Here is an 18,763-nt window from a genome sequence, read left to right on the forward strand (position 1 = left end):
TGTTCTGCCAACCTTGAGCAGAAGGAGATTGAAAAGCACTCTGATTTCTTCCAGGATACTTTGTGTAATGGTGCCTATTTAATTCTATTCAGAGATAAGAAAACCCAAGTAATAATATTTCATCTTGGTTATTTAGCTTTTACATTCAGCAAAAGCTATCAGAAGAATCCTGAACCTTAAAAAGTGCTCCTTTTAAACATTATAATTCAATAATTTGCAAGCTGCAGTTTATATTGTATAATTAAAAATGCTATTATTAGTAATGATGGATATTTGTTTCAGTTTCTCCACTTTTTTTTCATATTTGCTTGATTGGCCAAGTTATTAAATTCATTATCTCCATATAGACAGACCTTACATCATTCCAAGGGAGGCAGCGAAGCCACAAGCAATCTTCTTCTTTTGCCCACCCATCTCCTGGCTGCTGCTATTAACCTGTTTTGACACAGGAAAACTGAACTCACTCATCCCCTCACACAAAATTGCTACCTTTTGAGGGATCCCAGGTAAGGTTTATGCAGAGTAGATGCTTCCAGCTAGATAAGAAGAGGGTTGGACTAGAAGACCTCCAAAATCCCTTCCAACTCTTGTGCTCATCATGGCAGATTGAGGGAGGATCTCCCCAATGTTCTAAGTATCTGGACTTAATACATATTTGTTCATTTTAACCATTCTGGCATATTCTATTATGTATTCCTTTTTTGGTACCCAACCTGCAAACAGGTTTTGAACCAGCAATCTTTCATATGTTAAGTGCAGATTGCAGCGGCCACACTGTTTCAGCTGTGTTGTTACAAGGATATATGTTATTTATATCCTTGTAACACAGGTAGTCCTCAACTTATGACCACAACTGAGCCCAAAATTTATGTTGCTAAGTAAGAGATTTGTTAAGTGAGTTTTGCCCCATTTTACAACCTTTCTTGCCACAATTGTTAAGTGAATCATTGCAGTTGTTAAGTTTAGTAACACAGTTGTTAAGTGAATCTGGCTTTCCCATTAACTTTGCTTGTCAAAAGGTCGCAAAAAAGTGATCACATGATCCCAGGACACTGCAACCACCATAAATCTGAGTTAGTTGCCAAGCATTTGAATTTTGATCCTGTGACCATGGGGATGCTGCAGTGTGTGAAAGTACTTTTTTCAGTGCTATTGTAATTTTGAATGGTCACTAAATGAACTGTTGTAAGTCAAGAACTATCTGTAAGTGTGCCCCTTTCTTTGCAAAATAGCTAGTAAACTGCTAAAACAGATTGAAATACTTTATTCCAAACAGATAGAAACACTCTAAAAGCAACATAACAAACAAACATAATTTGGAAGTGGAACAGAAAAGTCTATCTTGAGGTTACTTTGAAGGCGAGTGGGAAATTAATAAAAAATGATATCCATTTTTACCCTTCACAAATAACAACAAATTAATTCTGACAATGAGGCAATCTGCCAGCATTGATAGACCCTATGTGCTTTCTGAATATTTAGACTAGTCTCCACCTTTTCACATTTGATCAGGAGCTGCTTAATATTAGTTGTTGTTATTATTTTCCATGTTCAAGGTCCATGAAGAGCCTGGAGATTATTAATAATGTCGCTCAAATATATAGGGATAAAATTGTGGGGTTTTGTTCCCCTGATTTTGGAGTAGTTGGGGAGATATTCTATAAAACAGCTTGCTAAGCCTTCCTTAGCAATGTGTGGCTGTGTCTTCAAGTTTTGATTCTTGGAGGCTTTCTAGGCAAGTCTCTGAAGTTTTCTTTAGGCAATATTTCCAAATGGTTTGACATTGCCTTTTTCCTAGGGCTAAAAGAGAATGACTGGCCCACAGTTACCCAGCTGACTTTGTGCCTCAAGTGAGACTAGAACATAGAGTCTCTCAGTTTCAATTGATGCCTTAACCACCTGATGTTTTGCCAACAGCTTTGACTGGCAGTTTCAGAGGCACAGAGAGCTACTTTTCTTGCTGATAAAATGTTAGGATACCAGAAAACGAGACCACTGCCATTAAGCTCAAAAACTTATCACTGCTTAACTGATGCCAGACACAAAAACATAAATCAATACACAGTTTTATATGTCTCAACAATGCTGGGTGATATTGTAAATTATTAGAGAGTGAATAGCCTTAATGAATATGGGATTTCTTTGCTTGCTTGCTTTATGGATTCCTTGATCACAAACAATCAGATGCCTTATTACTTCATAAAGGTAATATTACTTCTTTCCTAGAAAGGTTATTTTTATGCAATTGGCTTTTCTTTCTTTATTTCTTTCTTTCTCTCTCTCTCTCTTTCTTTCTCTCTTTTTCTTTCTTTCTTTCTTTCTTCTTCCTTTCCTCCCTCTTTCTCTCTCTTTCTTTTTCTCTCTTTGTATCCTGAATATGTAAAATCAACAGCCAATGTTTACCTGCTTGTAAACATACAATGCACTTGGTATTAGTATTTTTTAATGAGGACACAGTTTCTAAAACTAGTAGGCATTTTTGTGCAGTATGAGGAAATAACAATTTTAAAATTGTGAGGAGCACTGCTTATAGAAGCTGAAGGATATTCTTTTTTCTCAGATAAGTAATTAAATGGTGGTTTAGTCAAGTACTCACTGATCTGATTTGTAGATGAACTGTAAAAGGCATTCACTGTTGTTGGACTAGTAAACCACCTGTTGAAAAAGAGAAAAGAAAAGCAGATATTATTCTATTAATCAGAGAACATCTGTCTGTCTCCGTCCCCCTTCGTCCCCCACAAATGTCAAGTTCCTATATGAACTCATTGCTCATTTTGGCTAAATTTGGATCTCCCTCAAGATTTAAACTACAATTGCAGAGCCTGCCATTCAAAGCCATAGCAGGCACCTTATTATTCTATGTACAAAGGAAATCAGGATCCAACTATGTAGCAAAGGATGAAGATTAATAGTCTGTAAAAGTGGTTCAAACACCTACAGGTAGTCCTCAACCTACAACTATTCATTTAACAACTGTTCAAATTACAATGCCCTCAGAAAACGTGACTTATGACCTGTACTTACACTTACAACCATCACACAACCTTTATGCTCATATGTTAGCAATTTGGGCACTTGGCAATCTGTCTGTATTTATGTTCGATTGTAACATCCTGCAGTCACATGGTTTGATGTGCAACATTTTTTTGCTGATGTCCAGAAAAAAAAAAACGCCCATTGGGGAAACTAGATTCATTTAACAATGGTGTGATTCATTTAACAAATGTGGTGATTCATTTAACACAATCGATAAAAATTGTGATAAAATTGGGTCTGACTCATCTTATGACTGTAATGACTTACAATGACAATTCTGATCCAAATTGTGGTCATAAATCAAGGACTACTTGCACAATGGAATATCTTCCATCCTTGATCAAGCAGGTATTCTATATCTGACATTATAGCTAAAGTACATAAGCTTCCCTTTTTCAAATGAAATTTTAGAAAATGCATTAAGCATGGATATCAAAATATCAAAATTATAGGATTTATGAGATTATCCACCATTTTTATCAGTTTTTTTAATAAACCATCATCAAATATACTTGTGTAATATTATTTAATATTAAACTGTAAAACAATATAACAATTATTTTTGTTATCCATTCTATATTTTAAATATCATATATCATATATAAGCCTGAATATCACTGAATAGATATCTATTTAGTTAATACTTATAATACAAGAGACTTTATTTAGCAGGCATGGTTTGTCTCCCTACTCTGCACCCTTCTGGAAAACATTTTCCAATAAAATGATAAGATGGAAGATATATCTCAGCAAGAGAGTAGAAGATGAGTGACATCTAGGCTGAGGAATCAGGAGAAAACATTTAGCAAGGTTGACTGCATTCCAATTTCAGAGTCATTTACAGCAGCAGCCAAATACACTAATCTGAAAAGCAGCAGCACAGATGCTTAAAAAGAAGTGGCCTTACATAGGATAACATTGAATGACTTTTTGGAATGACCTGGAGTGGCACTAGGTCACTTTTATTAGAAATCTAAAATGTCATTGCACATTCTAAGTCTCCACAACGATCATAACTTTTAGCATCATTTCTTTATCTTATTTGCTTCAATTGTCTCGGAGCTTTCTTTCAATACGTTCTAACCTCAACCAGGCTTAACCCAAAGACATGAAAGCTGTCTCCATAAGTTTTACAATCGCTTAAAATGGATAAATATTTAGTATACTTCTTAAAAAGTATTAACTTTTATAAATGTCTATTGTTTGACATTAACATGCTTTAATTTTTTATACATTTATATTACTTATATAAAAATGTCCACCAGACCATTCATTACTGTATAGAGATTACACCTTTGCAGGAGAAAATTAATGCCAATAAAATTTCCCATATGCAAATACCAAACCAACAAACAGCATTATATTGGTACTGGTGTTGGTGGCAAGAGGTGACTTTTCTTGTTCTTCCAAATATTGATATAAATGCATAAGGATGGAATGAAGTTGCCTTATATAATTTCATTACATACCCAAAACTTTGTTAAATTTGTACTGTATATACAGTACAAATGCTTTGGGAAAGATTCCCTATGTAGATTCTCCTTATGTTCAGATATTTAAATTAGGTTTCAAATACAGTCTGCAAATATTCCATATGGCCACTTTTGTTGTTGCTGTTAGTTGCAAAGTTGTGTCCGACCCATCACAACCCCATGGACAACATTCCTCCAGGCCTTCCTGTCCTCTACCATCTTCTGGAGTCCATTTAAGCTCACGCCTACTGCTAAATGGCAACAAAAGCTAGAATTGTCTTTATTTCTTCCTGCCATCTACTGGTTATCCAGTACATTTCAGAGATCAGATTTTTCATACTTATTTAAATAACTGGAAAACTGTAAAATAATAATGTAGGGCCTGCTTCTTAAATACAGTTTTTTGGCTAATTTCAGAACAGTTTGTAAAAAAGACTAATCTATGCAGCTTTACTGTAACATATCTTTTCAGGCTATCCTTTATTGCTGCGTTCTAAATTAAGCTTGTAAAATACTGCATAGCAGACAATTCAGCTACAGTAAATTCAAAATGTACAAATATTGAAAAATCTTTACAACTTACCATTCCTCCCCAAAAAGGTTCTAAAATTCTGTCTCAAGACAGTGTAATTTAATCCTTCTCATTTTATTTGTTTGTTTATTTACAAGATTTAAAGGCCAGCTAACACCAGAATAACTCTGGGCATCTTACATTAAAAACATAAAATAATAAAAATATGTTTGTCTATGTTTGACCTCTTCCCTGCCTGGGAAAGTTCATAGTTTAGTCCAGTGATGGCAAACCTTTTAGAGACCGAGTGCCCAAACTGCAACCCAAAACCCACTTATGCATTGTCGGGTGCCAGGTGGGTGTGGCCAATTGGGTGGGTGTGTCCCATTGGGTGGGCATGGCTGCGGTGGTAATGGCAGACTGGCTGGGACTAAAAAGTTCAATCAATCAATTCCAACTTTGCAAGATCTTTTTTTTTCCCGCAAGTAGTTGAAATTGACTGATTGATTTTATAAAACCCAGCTGAAGGCCTAGGACTGGGGCGAGGGCATGCATGCCCACAGAGAGGGCTCTGAGTGTCGCCTCTGGCACCCATGCCGTAGGTTCGCCACCACTGGTTTAGTCCAAAACTATTAATGGGCATTAATAGGATTTGTCCTGGCCTACTGGAGAACTTCATAGCCAGTTAAGATAAGATAAGATAAGATAAGATAAGATAAGATAAGATAAGATAAGATAAGATAAGATAACCTTTATTGTCATTTTTTTTTACTGTGGGCACAACGACACACATCAAAAATGAAATTTAGTTGCCCGCTCTCAAAGTGAAATACATACATGACACACACCTAAACATACTATATACCACATATGTTTAGACCCCCACCCCTACATATACATAACAAATAAATATTAAATACTATCCATCTTGAATATATAATGGAAGGAGGAAACTTGAGAGTTCACAAGGTTAATGCTGTATGGAATGAAACTATGGCTGAATCTGGATGTTCTGCTATGGATACCATGAAGCCTCCTCCCAGAAGGTAACAAGGAAAACAGGTCATGAAGAGGATGTGAAGTATCCCAGATAATCTTACAGACCCTGCTCAAGCAGTGCTTCTGTGCTATGTCCTGGATGAGAGGGAGGGAACTGCCAATGATCTTTTTGGCCATTCTCTCCCTCTCTGCACCGCCTTCCTGTCTGAAGTAGTGATGCTTCCAAACCAGACTGTGATGCTGTATGACAGGTTGCTCTCGATCATCCCCCTGTAGAAAGTGGTCAGGACAGAGGAAGGAAGATGTGTTTTTCTCATGCGGCACAGAAAATGCAGGTGCTGCTGTGCCCACTTCATCTGTTTCTCATTGTTGAGCGACCAAGCCAGCCTACTCGTTACCTGCACACCCAGGAATTTGATGCTGGTAACCATCTCCTCAGGTGAATCATTAATGTACAGAGAAGTGTGGCTGTGCCTGCCTTTTCTTAAATCAACAATGATCTCTTTGGTTTTTTGGGTATTTAAAACTAGGCTGTTTTCCTTACACCAGTTCATCAACCCTCAATCTCCTTGCAGTAAGCTTCCACCTTGTCATCCTGAATAAGGCCCACTACTGTTGTATCACCTGCAAACTTCACAATATGGTTGGTGACAAACCTAGCATAATAGTCATGGGTCAACAGGGTGAACAGCAGCGGATGTAAGACGCAGCCCTGAGGAGAACCTGTGCTCAAGAAAATGGTATTAGAGGTATTTGTTCCAACTCGCACATATTGGGGCCTGTTGGTAAGAAAATCAAGAATTCAGTTGCACAATGGAGTGTTTAAGCCTAAAAGGCCCAGTTTGTCTACTAGATGCTGGGGAATGATTGTGTTAAACTGAAGTCGACAAACAATAAACGCATGTGAGTATTTCTTTCCTCTAAGTGCTTGAGGCTCAGATGGAGAATGGAAGAAATAGCATCCTCCATAGAGCAATTTGGTCAGTAGGCAAACTGAATGGTAGAAAATGGAAGATACTCAACCATATCTGGAATGTGGCTATAGGAATATTTTGGAGATTACACTGTAGGAAATTACAGTTTGAATTAGTATTCTGGGGTGGGGGAAGCTGATTCCAATACTTGTCTATTATCAACACTAAGATTAGAAAGACAAAGACCCCTAAATTCTGCATCCCCCACCCAAAATCTAAAGACATGGCCTTTAGGACATAATAGGGTTAACCCACCACCATTAGAATACCAAAAGGGCACACTGAAGCTCAGATCAAAGTTCATTGCACAGGAACAATCTCAAACAAGAACAACTCCAAACATAAAGCCCCCAAAAGGTATAAAAACCCACCCACTCCCAGCTCCATTTTGTCAGCCATCCCAGAAACATGTTACTGTCACTGAAGTTTCTGGCAACTAAATAAACTGAACCTTCTTTCCTAAGCAGTCTCCATTTTGTTTATTCCTGGCTTGGACTGGACCTTGATGAAATTTTTTCTTTCAACAGGCCTAATGAAATTTTATAAAGAGAAATATGATAAAAAGTAATGTTTCTCCTGATTGCAGTTAACTTTATAATTAAAGTTTTCGCCCCTTCTGAGATATCTATATAACTGGCTATTACAATGATGACAGAAAAATAATCCTCACAATTTGAATTCTCAGATAATGAGGACTATATTTTTATGTTTGGAAGGAATAAAATGGGTTACTGTATCTCCAGATTTGCATGGTCTGGATTACAACAGACTCTGAAAACCTTGATTCCTGACCTAAAATGAAAGTAATGTGAATAAAATAGTTGTATTGAAATTGAAGTGAAAGGCCATTACACTGTTGCAATACAAGCCCTACCATTTTCTACATCTTTCACACCCTGAACAATCAGAGCTTTCAGCACAACAGCAAGATGCTGTTTTTTGTCCTGATTCAACAACAAGCTCCTAGAGAATTTCTGATTCAGATTCAGTTCTCCTTTAAACTTGATACTCAACAACTGAATTTAGACAGCACAGGTCCATGGCCTATTTTATATCTCAGAAACTACACATATAGGCTTGTTCTGTGAGAAAAAGATATAATAAAATAATTTAAGAATAATAAAGATAGAATAATAAAGATAGAATAATAAATAAGATCCCAAGGAAAAGCCATAAGAAATGCCTTACAATTATGGCAAAAAAAGTTTATATTACTATGTTCTGTCTGTTTGTACTAACTAGTTCAGAACCATTCCCCCAAACCCTCTAAAGAAAATTAAGCCAGGTAAATAGGAAAAACAAGTGGGGAAAGGTAATATTAAACAGCCCCTGGAGAAAGAAAAAGAATAAATATAAGCTGGATTTTAATATAATACATGCTGAGTTGTTGAACAGTTCTCTTCATTCCAAAGTAGAATAGTGATGGAAGATAATACATACGGGATTGCCCTACAATTTTATATTTCAGGAAATATTTGCCAATTAATTTAATTTTCAGTGACATTTTAAAGACTAAGAATTTTCTCAGGATACCTACAGTATTAGTGCAGCTAATAACCGCATCCATAAGAATGAAAGATCAAGGGGGTTTATCTACTTCTTCATAAAGTAGAAAATGTGTTTGTTGCTCTGGACACTCATGACAAACTAAATATAATTTGTTATAGAAATGATAGCAAATAATCTAGAAGAATCTCAGAACATTTTCAGGTTTTTCTCTTAGTTTACAACATGCACATACAAAACAAGGGCTATGATAGGTGTTCCTGTGGCTTTTGTATTGTATTGCAAAGACAGATCTCAGCAATGTAGTGGCCTACTCTCCCCTCTTTTACACCCAGAGAGGTACACAACAGATAGATGAAAGAAGCAACTGTTTCATGATCTTCTTTGCAAATTCTTCTGCACACTGAAATGCAGTAGCAGGACTTAAAAGAGGAAAAGGATGTAGGTTATGGAAAGGGTTTAAGATCTGTGTGGTTGTGGAGCCCCTCTTCTCTTTGTCAAACTAGAGGGGGGAAAAGAAAGGAATGTCATTTCCTCTTGATTCTTTGTCTTATGATATCATCTGGCAAACATCTTCTTTTAAAATAAAAGGAGAAGCTTACTTTCATCCATTTTAAAATGAATGAATTCAACCCCATTACTTTATTGACCCTAAGTTCATAATAGTAACTCTGCTTATTTTCGTGGATAGCCATCATTTATGAAAATTATATTCGACGGAAATTCCAGCAGTACCATTCCAAACAGTCATAATTGCCAGCAGAAACTCATCTGTAGCACAGTTATCATCACAAAACAATTATTAAGTTCTAAACCAGGCAAACTAAGCATTTTAAAATTTTATCCGTTTCAGAACAATAGATTGGGGATGAAAAGTCTAAAATTTGTGTTAAATTATATTTCTTGTATATTAATTGTCTGATAATATTTCATCTCAATACTTCCCCAGCACATCTCGTCCCAACTCACTCTGTTTTGGGGACTTCTTTTCTCAGCCAGTAGAAATCTGATTGGGCCACATGTCTGCGAGTCTGAAGGACATTGCCAAAATAGTCTGTTTCTGAAAACTTCATCTGGAAATAAATATAAAGATTATGCTAATATAATTAGATTAAAACAGATGAACAACCTTAATATACTAGACAAGTAAAATATCAGAATTTAAATATTCTGAAAAAAATGCCTTCTCCTCCTTTTTTTCATTGTGGTCCAAAACCAAATCAGGTACAATCCAAAAACATAATAGCATTATAACAGTTTGATACAAATAATACTTCTGTTAACAATTTGGATATGATATAATTAATTGAAACCAATATATGGAACAAATAAAAAGGTGATCTTAAGACCTCTCTCATTGATTGGGTTTGCTATGTAGTCTTTCTATTAAAGGGCAAATTAATTAAGAGTGCAGTTCCACCTAGAATTTACATCTTAGAAATCTACCTTCTAAGGTTTTGAAATTGCCCTAGAGGCATAGGAGCATTGATTAAGTGCTGCAGAGATTCTTTTTATATCTGCTATCCATAACTGCAGAAGGAAATACATTAAAATGTGTTTTGAAAAAGGCCCATTGCTAATGGATATAGAACAACTTAAAAATGTAGGTTGTGGTTCCCTTGAAAAAATGTAGGTTGTGGTTCCCTTGATTCACTGAGGTGAAAATACGACCAAAGGACTGCTATTAAATTATGTCCAATATATCATAATATTTCTTCAAAAAGTTCCATTTCATATACAGTCAGAGAACATGCCATGTGAAGTAGTTTGAAGATATTTCTTTATAATGTCTTGTTGTACAATCATATACTAGGAAGGACAAATGTCCCATGAAAAATGAATAGATTCTGACCCAGAAAGATATGATTAGTTCCTAACACTTGTTTCAGTGCTAATCAACCAGCTTCTATTCTAAATACAACATTGGATGTACTTCTAGGTGTAGAAAATATGGCTCTCAGAAAGAATGATTGTATTATTTCATATAATTAGAATTTTATGCCGGGGTTCAGTTGCACCCACCATAAAGAATTGTACTACCAATTTTGAAAGAAATAATCTGTTGGTTACAGGTATATGTCCACCCTAATTCCTAAAACAATCCTAGAAGGGCTGCCATTCTTTTCTGAACTGCTATGGTAGCATAATTGACATGTAAAATTGATAACTATTGCTAGATATTTGAAACAACTACCTTGTACTATTGGTTGCCTATCTATGTGGAATAGAATATAGGATAGAATATTAATTTTATTGTCACTGTGAATGTACACTAATGGGCATACATTAAAATGAAATTTCATTGCATTCAGATCTCAAAGGGTCACCTCTTCCAATATACACTACATAATTATGACAAAAATAAATAAATAAATAAATACACCCCTTTATGGATTACTGCCTTGTCGTGGCGAAGGGGCTTGTATAACTCAATGAAGCTGTAAGCTATGCCGTGCAGGGCCACCCAAGACGGACAGGTCATAGCAGAGAGTTCTGACAAAATGTGATCCACTGGAGAAGGAAATGGCAACCCACTCCAGTATCTTTACCATGAAAACCCCATGGACAGTACTAAAAGGCAAAAAGATATGACGCTGGAAGATGAGCCCCTCAGGTTGGAAGGTGACCAATATGCTACTGGGGAAGAGCAGAGGGCTAGTACTAGTAGCGCCAAAAAGAATGAAGCGACTGGGCCAAAGCCGAAAGGACGCTCAGCTGTGGCTATATCTGGTGGTGAAAGGAAAGTCCGATGCTGTAAAGATTTTTTCTCCATAGGAACCTGGAATGTAAGATCCATGAATCAAGGCAAGCTAGACGTAGTCAAAAAAGAGATGACAAGACTGAACATCGACATCTTAGGAATCAGCTAACTAAAATGGACAGGAATGGGTGAATTTAATTCAGATGACCATCAGGTATACTACTGTGGGCAAGAATCCCTCAGAAGAAATGGAGTAGCCTTCATAGTCAATAAAAGAATAGGAAAAGCAATACTGGGATACAATCCCCAAAATGACAGAATGATCTCAGTGCAAATCCAAGGCAAACCATTCAATATCTAAATCTAAATCTATGCCCCAACCACTGGTGCTGAAGAGGATGAAATTGACCGGTTCTATGAAGCCCTACAGCACCTTATAGAATTAACACCAAAAAGTGATGTCCTTATCATCATGGGGGACTGGAATGCTAAGGTAGGAAACCAAAAGATAACCGGAATAACAGGCAAGTTTGGTCTTGGAGTACAAAATGAAGCAGGGCACAGGCTGATAGAATTTTGTCAAGAGAATATGATGGTCATAACAAACACTCTTTTCCAACAACCCAAGAGATGGCTCTACACATGGACATCACCAGACAGTCAACATAGAAATCAGACTGACCATGTGCTCTACAGCCAAAGATGGAGAAGCTCTATACAATCAGTAAAAACAAGACCAGGAGCTGACTGTGGCTCCGATCATGAGCTTCTTGTTGCAAAATTTAGGCTTAAATTGAAAAAAGTAAGGAAAAGCACTAGGCCACTCAGGTATGAACTAAATCATATCCCTGATGAATATACAGTAGAGGTGACAAATAGATTTAAGGAATTAGATCTGATAGACAGAGTGCCTGAAGAACTATGGATGGAAGTTCACAACATTGTACAAGAGGGAGCAACTAAAACCATCCCAAAGAAAAAGAAATGCAAGAAAGCAAAATGGCTGTCTGAGGAAGCTTTGCAAATAGCTGAGGAAAGAGGGGAAGCGAAAGGCAAAGGAGAAAGAGAAAGATACACCCAATTGAATGCAGAATTCCAGAGAGTAGCTAGAAGAGATAAGAATGCCTTCTTAAATGAACAGTGCAAAGAAATAGAAGAAAACACCAGAATAGGGAGGACCAGAGATCTCTTCAAGAAAATTGGAGATATGAAGGGAACGTTTCATGCAAAGATGGGCATGATAAAGGACCAAAATGGCAGAGACCTAACAGAGCAGAAGAGATTAATAAGAGATGGCAAAACTACACAGAAGAACACTATACAAGAATGAGCTTAACGTCCCAGATACCACAATGAGATGGTCACTGAACTTGCACCAGACATCCTATAATGTGAAGTGAAATGGGCCTATAGAAATTTTGAGCACACAAAGCTAGTGGAGGTGACAGTATTCCAGCGGAGCTATTCAAATCGTAAAAGACAATGCCAGTAAAGTGCTACACTCAATTTGCCAACAAATTTGGAAAACTCAAAGTGGCCACAGGATTGGAAAAGGTCAGTTTACATCCCAAGTCCAAAGAAAGGCAATGCCAAAGAATATTCAAACTATCGCACCATTGCACTCATTTCACATGCTAGTAAAGTTATGCTTAAAATCCTACAAGCTAGACTTCAGCAGTATGTGGATCGAGAACTACCAGAAGTACAGGAAGGATTTCGAAGAGGCAGAGGAACTAGAGATCAAATTGCCAACCTACACTGGATCATGGAGAAAGCTAGGGAGTTCCAGAAAAACATCTACTTCTGCTTCATTGACTATGCTAAAGCCTTTGATTTTGTGGATCACAACAAATTGTGGCAAGTTCTTAAAGAGATAGGAGTACCAGACCATCTCATTTGTCTCTTGAGAAATCTATATGCGGGTCAAGAAGCAACAGTGAGAACTGGACACGGAACCACTTATTGGTTCAAAATTGGAAAAGGAGTCCGGCAAGGCTGTATACTGTCGCCCTGCCTATTTAACTTATATGCAGAGCACATCATGAGAAAGGCAGGGCTAGATGAATCAAAAGTTGGAATTAAGATTGCCGGGAGAAATATCACCAACCTAAGATATGCAGATGATACCACTCTGATGGCAGAAAGTGAAGAGGAACTAAAGAGCCTCTTGATGCGGGTGAAGAAGGAGAGTGCAAAAGTTGGCTTGAAACTCAACATTAAGAAACCAAAATCATGGCATCCGGCCCTCTCAATTCCTGGCAAATAGATGGGGAAGAAATGGAGGTAGTGACAGATTTTATTTTTCTGGGCTCAAAGATCACCTCAGATGGGACTGCAGCCAGAAATTTAAAAACGCTTGCTCCTGGGAGGAAAGCTATGGCAAAATCGAGACACGTACTAAAAGCAGAGACATCACCTGCCAACAAAAGTGCGTATAGTCCAGCCATGGTTTTCCAGTGCATGTATGCTGTGAAAGTTGACCATGAGAAAGGCTGAGCCTAAAGAATTGAAGGTCTTTGAACTATTGTGCGGAGAAGACTCCTGCGAGTCCTTGTCTGCAAGGCGTTCAAACCGGTCAGTCCTAGAAGAGATCAACCCCGCTGCTCTTTAGAAGGCCATATCCTGAAGTTGAAACTCAATACTTTGGCGCCTGCAATGAGAAGGAAGGGACCACTGGAGAAGGGCCTAATGCTTGGAAAGATTGAGGGCAATAGAAGAAGGGGACGACAGAGAATGAGATGGCTGGATGGAGTCACTGAAGCAATAGGTGTGAACTTAAATGGACTCCAGAAAATGGTAGAGGACAGGAAGACCTGGAGGAACGTTGTCCATCGGGTCGCGATGCGTCGGACATGACTTTGCAATTAACAACAACAAAATAAATACAGAATTATGCATATACCCACATATATTATATGACTCAGAGAAACAACAGTCTAGTACAGGTTATGTATATGTGTGCATGATGAGAAAAATGAATGTAACAGTATAATAGTGTATAATTGTCAGGTGTGAAAGATCAAGACCACACATGAAGTTCTAGTTAAACTGATTTATTACTAATCATGCCTATGCACAGGAATCTACTCAACTAATGGCTAACACTATCTTGTCATTAGATAAAAGTCAGTGAAATTCAAGAAGGGTTGGACTTAGTCAAAGGTCCACAGAGACTTTAGGCTGATTTCTCATTGACTCCACTCCAAGCTCTGCCAATCCTTCTACAATAATACCGTTTTTCAAACTGAATTTTCCCCTATGAATGTTAACTTCAAAATATGTTGGTTATGTGTCCAATAACTTTGGTGCTTTTCTGTATTGTATATAAATTGGAAAGCAATGCAATTCTGTTGAAAAGAAAATGGTGTTTTAACACCACACTGTTTCCATGAGTTCTATAAATACATAATTGCAAGATGATCTTATTTTTAAATGAATAGAATTGTCTTTCTGCATTAGAAAATTAGTGAATATTGCCATGTGAGCATATACTAGGAAATTTCATAGACAACAAAGTGGTTTTGCCCAACATATGGCACACTGGATAACTTAACATAATTATTCCACTGTTGCTTCTAGAGCTTGGTACTGCATGCATTTTGATGGCTATTTATGGAATGCATTTTTATGGTGAATAGTATAAAAATGTGGAAGAACAAGTATACTTTAAAATCCCTTCCTTGAATCATATTTGAGGAAAGTTAATAATCTTGACATCTGAAAGAAAACTAATTATATTTTTAAATATGAAATATTTGGAACCAAAAAATAAACAAGCTGCAAACATAAAATTGGTCTTCTTTTAAAAAATTTTAATGCTTCCATCAGCTAAATTTTAACTCATTTTCAGATTATGACCTTTAAGAGCTAATAAATATTTTAGAACATTGAGGAAATGACTTAAAAATATAACTGCTGGCAACTTCAAAAAAAAATAGAAATATGATAAGATCACAGTTTTAAACTCAGACCCTACAGTTAAGAGTATCAATAGTTTAGTACAATTTTCAGACCTGCCAAACAATATACTTGGAGCTCTGTTTTTTTTTTTTTTTTTTTACTTTGCTGGATATTTAACAAATTAGTAGTAGAATTATGATTCAGTAAGTGGACTGCAGTTGCCATTAATTTGCTTCAGCAACACGGTTGACAATAATCACTGTTTTATTTTGAAGATAGCTACTGCGTATATTGCAAAACAAACAGCTAAATATGAGGCTTACACTTCTCTTCAGAGATTAAATACATCTTAGGATACTTACTCATCATCATTTGTTTCAATTAAAAACATTTGGTTCTCCTGAGAGGTGATGATGCTTAACAAAAGATGTCATGTAAATAATGTGAGCAATTAAGTGGAACTCAAGAAATGTACAAAGCAAACTTATATAACTGAAGACATGCATCAATGAAGCTCTTAAAAGTTATTACTCCTTTACTTCCAGTGGGAATTAATTGTGTGCATAGCATTAATATATCCTGAAAAAGCAGGGCAGAGACAAGGACAAGGAAGGAAGGTAGGCTGCATGAGGGAGAGGAGGCTTTGTAATGGGAGGGTGATTGCATTTAGCACTAGACTTTTGTAATTTATATTTATAATACTCTTTGCTCTGGTTAAATCTTGAACATTCTACATGGTGAATGAGCATATGAACATATATGCATTTGTAATTTATATTATAACAATAATTGCAACAAGTAATAATTGAAAATAATAAAATAAAACTTACTGTTTTGATGCCTTCTGTAACATATGTATCATTCATTATAAATCCAGGATAACCCACTTTTGCCAAAACTGATTTTGCCTTTAGAAAAAAAAATGGATAAACACAACAAAGACAAGGATGACCATTTAAAGTAAATTTTAAATCATATGGTAATCTTAATTGCGCTCGCAGTTGTTGTTAGCTTTAAAAACAGGAAATCTGTATTTTACTTTCCTGCAAAGAACAATAACAAATAACCTGCAGAATGTTATTTATCCATAGTAAGTATAAAAAACTTCTGTTATTTTTCAAAAATCCAGGTTGGAGATGGTTAGATGGAGATGGATCTTTTCATGCAAAAATATGTAGTTGTCACAAGTCAAATGTTGCTCATAAACACTAGTGTTCCAGGGCTGAGTCTTGGGAAATGTGTTTTTTTTCGGGGGGAGGGGGGGACACTCCCTAGCCTATTCTGCTCACTGTTCATCCTACTGTGTACCTTGCTTTAATCTGATCTAAAAAAAATTCTTTGTCTATGAAGCTGTGCAAAATATTTTACACTGCATTCTTTCTTCTCAACCAAGGGACTCCAAATTTGGCTTTGTAGTGTCTCTGCTCAGCAGTTACTTTTTCCTCCCTTAAAGATAGTAATATATACAGCATAATGATTGGTTCTATGATAAGCAGTTTTTATGTACAGATTGTTCAAATCTAGACATCCTATATGAGGGGGAGAGGAACACTGTTATGACTTTTAATTCAAACCAGATGGTAGGAACTCTCTTTCATGTAGGATAACAACATATAAAACAAGCAAAGCCATCTGAAAACCCTTCAAATATAATGTGTGGGAGTGAATCTATTGACTAGATTAGAGTTCAGTAAGTAGAATTATTTGTCTATACATCTTCTAGGTTAAAGAATACTTTATTTATATTGTGCAGGGTGCAAGCATGCCCTGTTTACCTTTGGGAAAATATAATTGCCTCTCTGTGTCAGGAAAAAAGGTAATATTTTCTGCATTCACAGAGTACTGTAATAAGAAGCTTTTCAGATACACGTTTAACCAGTCTTTTGACTGTGTCAGAAAAAATAAACAATTCTCCAAGTATCAGAGATTTTGGATTTTGATGCAAAACCCAGGTGAGACTTTGTCCCTCTGCCTTGATACAGAAGTTACCTGTGGCCAGATTCAGCTTCACAGGAGCATATATTGAATCTTCCTACAATACTGGGAGGCAACAAGGAGCATCATATCTGAACTGATAAGCAAAAAGAATTTTCTGAATAGGTGAGGGGCTGCTGCCATCCTGTGGTTATCCAGATTTTTGTAGCCCAGATTATAGCCTGGCTAAATGTAAATGTAAATTAGACAGAAGATGAGATTCTGTAGGAACCAGTCGGTTAAGCTTAATAGTGCTTGATCTCTCTAAAGAAACATACAGGTAGTCCTCAATATAAAACAGTTTATTTAGTGACTGTTCAGTCAGCACTGAAAAAAGTGACTTTTTCACACTTATGACCATTGCAGCATCTCCATGGTCATGTGATCAAAATTCGGACACGTGGCAATTGATTCACATTTAAGACTGTTGCAGTGTCCTGAGATCATGTGATCACCTTTTGCAACCTTCTTACAAGCAAAGTCAATGGAGAAGCCAGAGTCACTTAACAACTATGTTACTAATTTAACAACTACAGTGATTCACTTAACAATTGTGGAAATAAAGGTTGTAAAATGGGGCAAAACTCACTTAAATGTTTCACTTAGCAACAGAACTTTGAGGCACAATTGTGGTCGTACATTGAAGACTACCTGTACTGATCACTATGGGGAGATAAGGATAAGCATTCATTGTTCTTTTACTTTGGGGGGGACTTTTCTAGTTCTCATTTTTGGCTAAGAGGAAGTGCTCAAAAAGATCAAGTTATAAAAGAAATGTTGCCATTCAGTTTCTGAAAATTCCTTAGTTTTCTAGCCCACATGGCCAATTTTTTTATTATGCAGACTAAAGCAGACATGGCAAAAATTTTGAACGTCATACACACAGATTGTAAATGATTTAAATGAATTTTAATATGAATATCTTACCACCTGGAAACAGAAAAATCCTGCTATCTTGTCTTACACACAGAATAATCTGACCTCTTGGGTACTATAGCAATACACTTTAACTTCAATGGCTGGCCTTTAGCTACTCCCTCTGGCAATAAATTCTGTTAGGCTAATCATGCTAACCCCAGGTATTTATTTGTCACTTGTGGAAATATCTTGACTTTACAATTAATTGAGATAATTAATACGTGACATCCTGCAGAAAACAGGTGGGAGATTAACAGCAGGAGCAGCAGAAACAGATGAATCCTTAAGCAAGACAGATCCCATTGTCATGCAAATGATCTCAGTGACAGAAAAACAATAGAAGACAAATGCCATACAGAACAAACTGGGAAATGAAGTAAATAACAAAAGAGAATATTTCTTCTTAATTTTCCAAAAGGAGCATCAGAGCCTCACAGGTTTTTATTATTATCAAGAAAAACCATATCTTATTGTTGTTTGGTATATGACTGATTGACACTGTGTAATTACTGTTAGGTTAAAATACCTGATTGTTTTCTCTTCTTATATTCAACACAAAAGGGCAAGTAGGAAAAAAAATGCTGAAATTTCTGCTGATCTAGTTTTTTAAATGACTTAGGTAAGTCATAGAGGTCTTGCATGTCTTCTAAAGTAGTCATTTAAAGCAATTAAGCAACTTTGTGTTGTGTTCATGCTTTTCAGTATAGAGCATTAAGCAAACAGAAGGAGAATAATAACTTTAAGAGCTGATAAATTTTGACCTTTAAAGAAA

General features: G+C 36.4%; 1 protein-coding gene across 1 annotated transcript in view; it reads right to left on the reverse strand.

Moving 5' to 3' along the window:
- Nucleotides 1-1,348: 1,348 nt before the first annotated feature.
- Nucleotides 1,349-18,763, reverse strand: part of LOC120312994 (phosphate-regulating neutral endopeptidase PHEX-like) — a 73,787-nt gene continuing 56,372 nt past the window's right edge. The window contains exons 13-15 of the mRNA XM_039354433.1: nt 15,930-16,007; nt 9,468-9,571; nt 1,349-2,655 (exon numbers count right to left, since the gene is read on the reverse strand). Of these exons, the coding sequence (XP_039210367.1) occupies nt 2,433-2,655; nt 9,468-9,571; nt 15,930-16,007 (405 nt within the window). The 3' untranslated portion in view covers nt 1,349-2,432. The remainder of the gene's footprint in view (nt 2,656-9,467; nt 9,572-15,929; nt 16,008-18,763) is intronic.

Source organism: Crotalus tigris, unplaced genomic scaffold, assembly GCF_016545835.1.
Source record: "Crotalus tigris isolate CLP2741 ecotype Arizona unplaced genomic scaffold, ASM1654583v1 scf7180000018553.2237530, whole genome shotgun sequence".
NCBI lineage: Eukaryota > Metazoa > Chordata > Lepidosauria > Squamata > Viperidae > Crotalus > Crotalus tigris.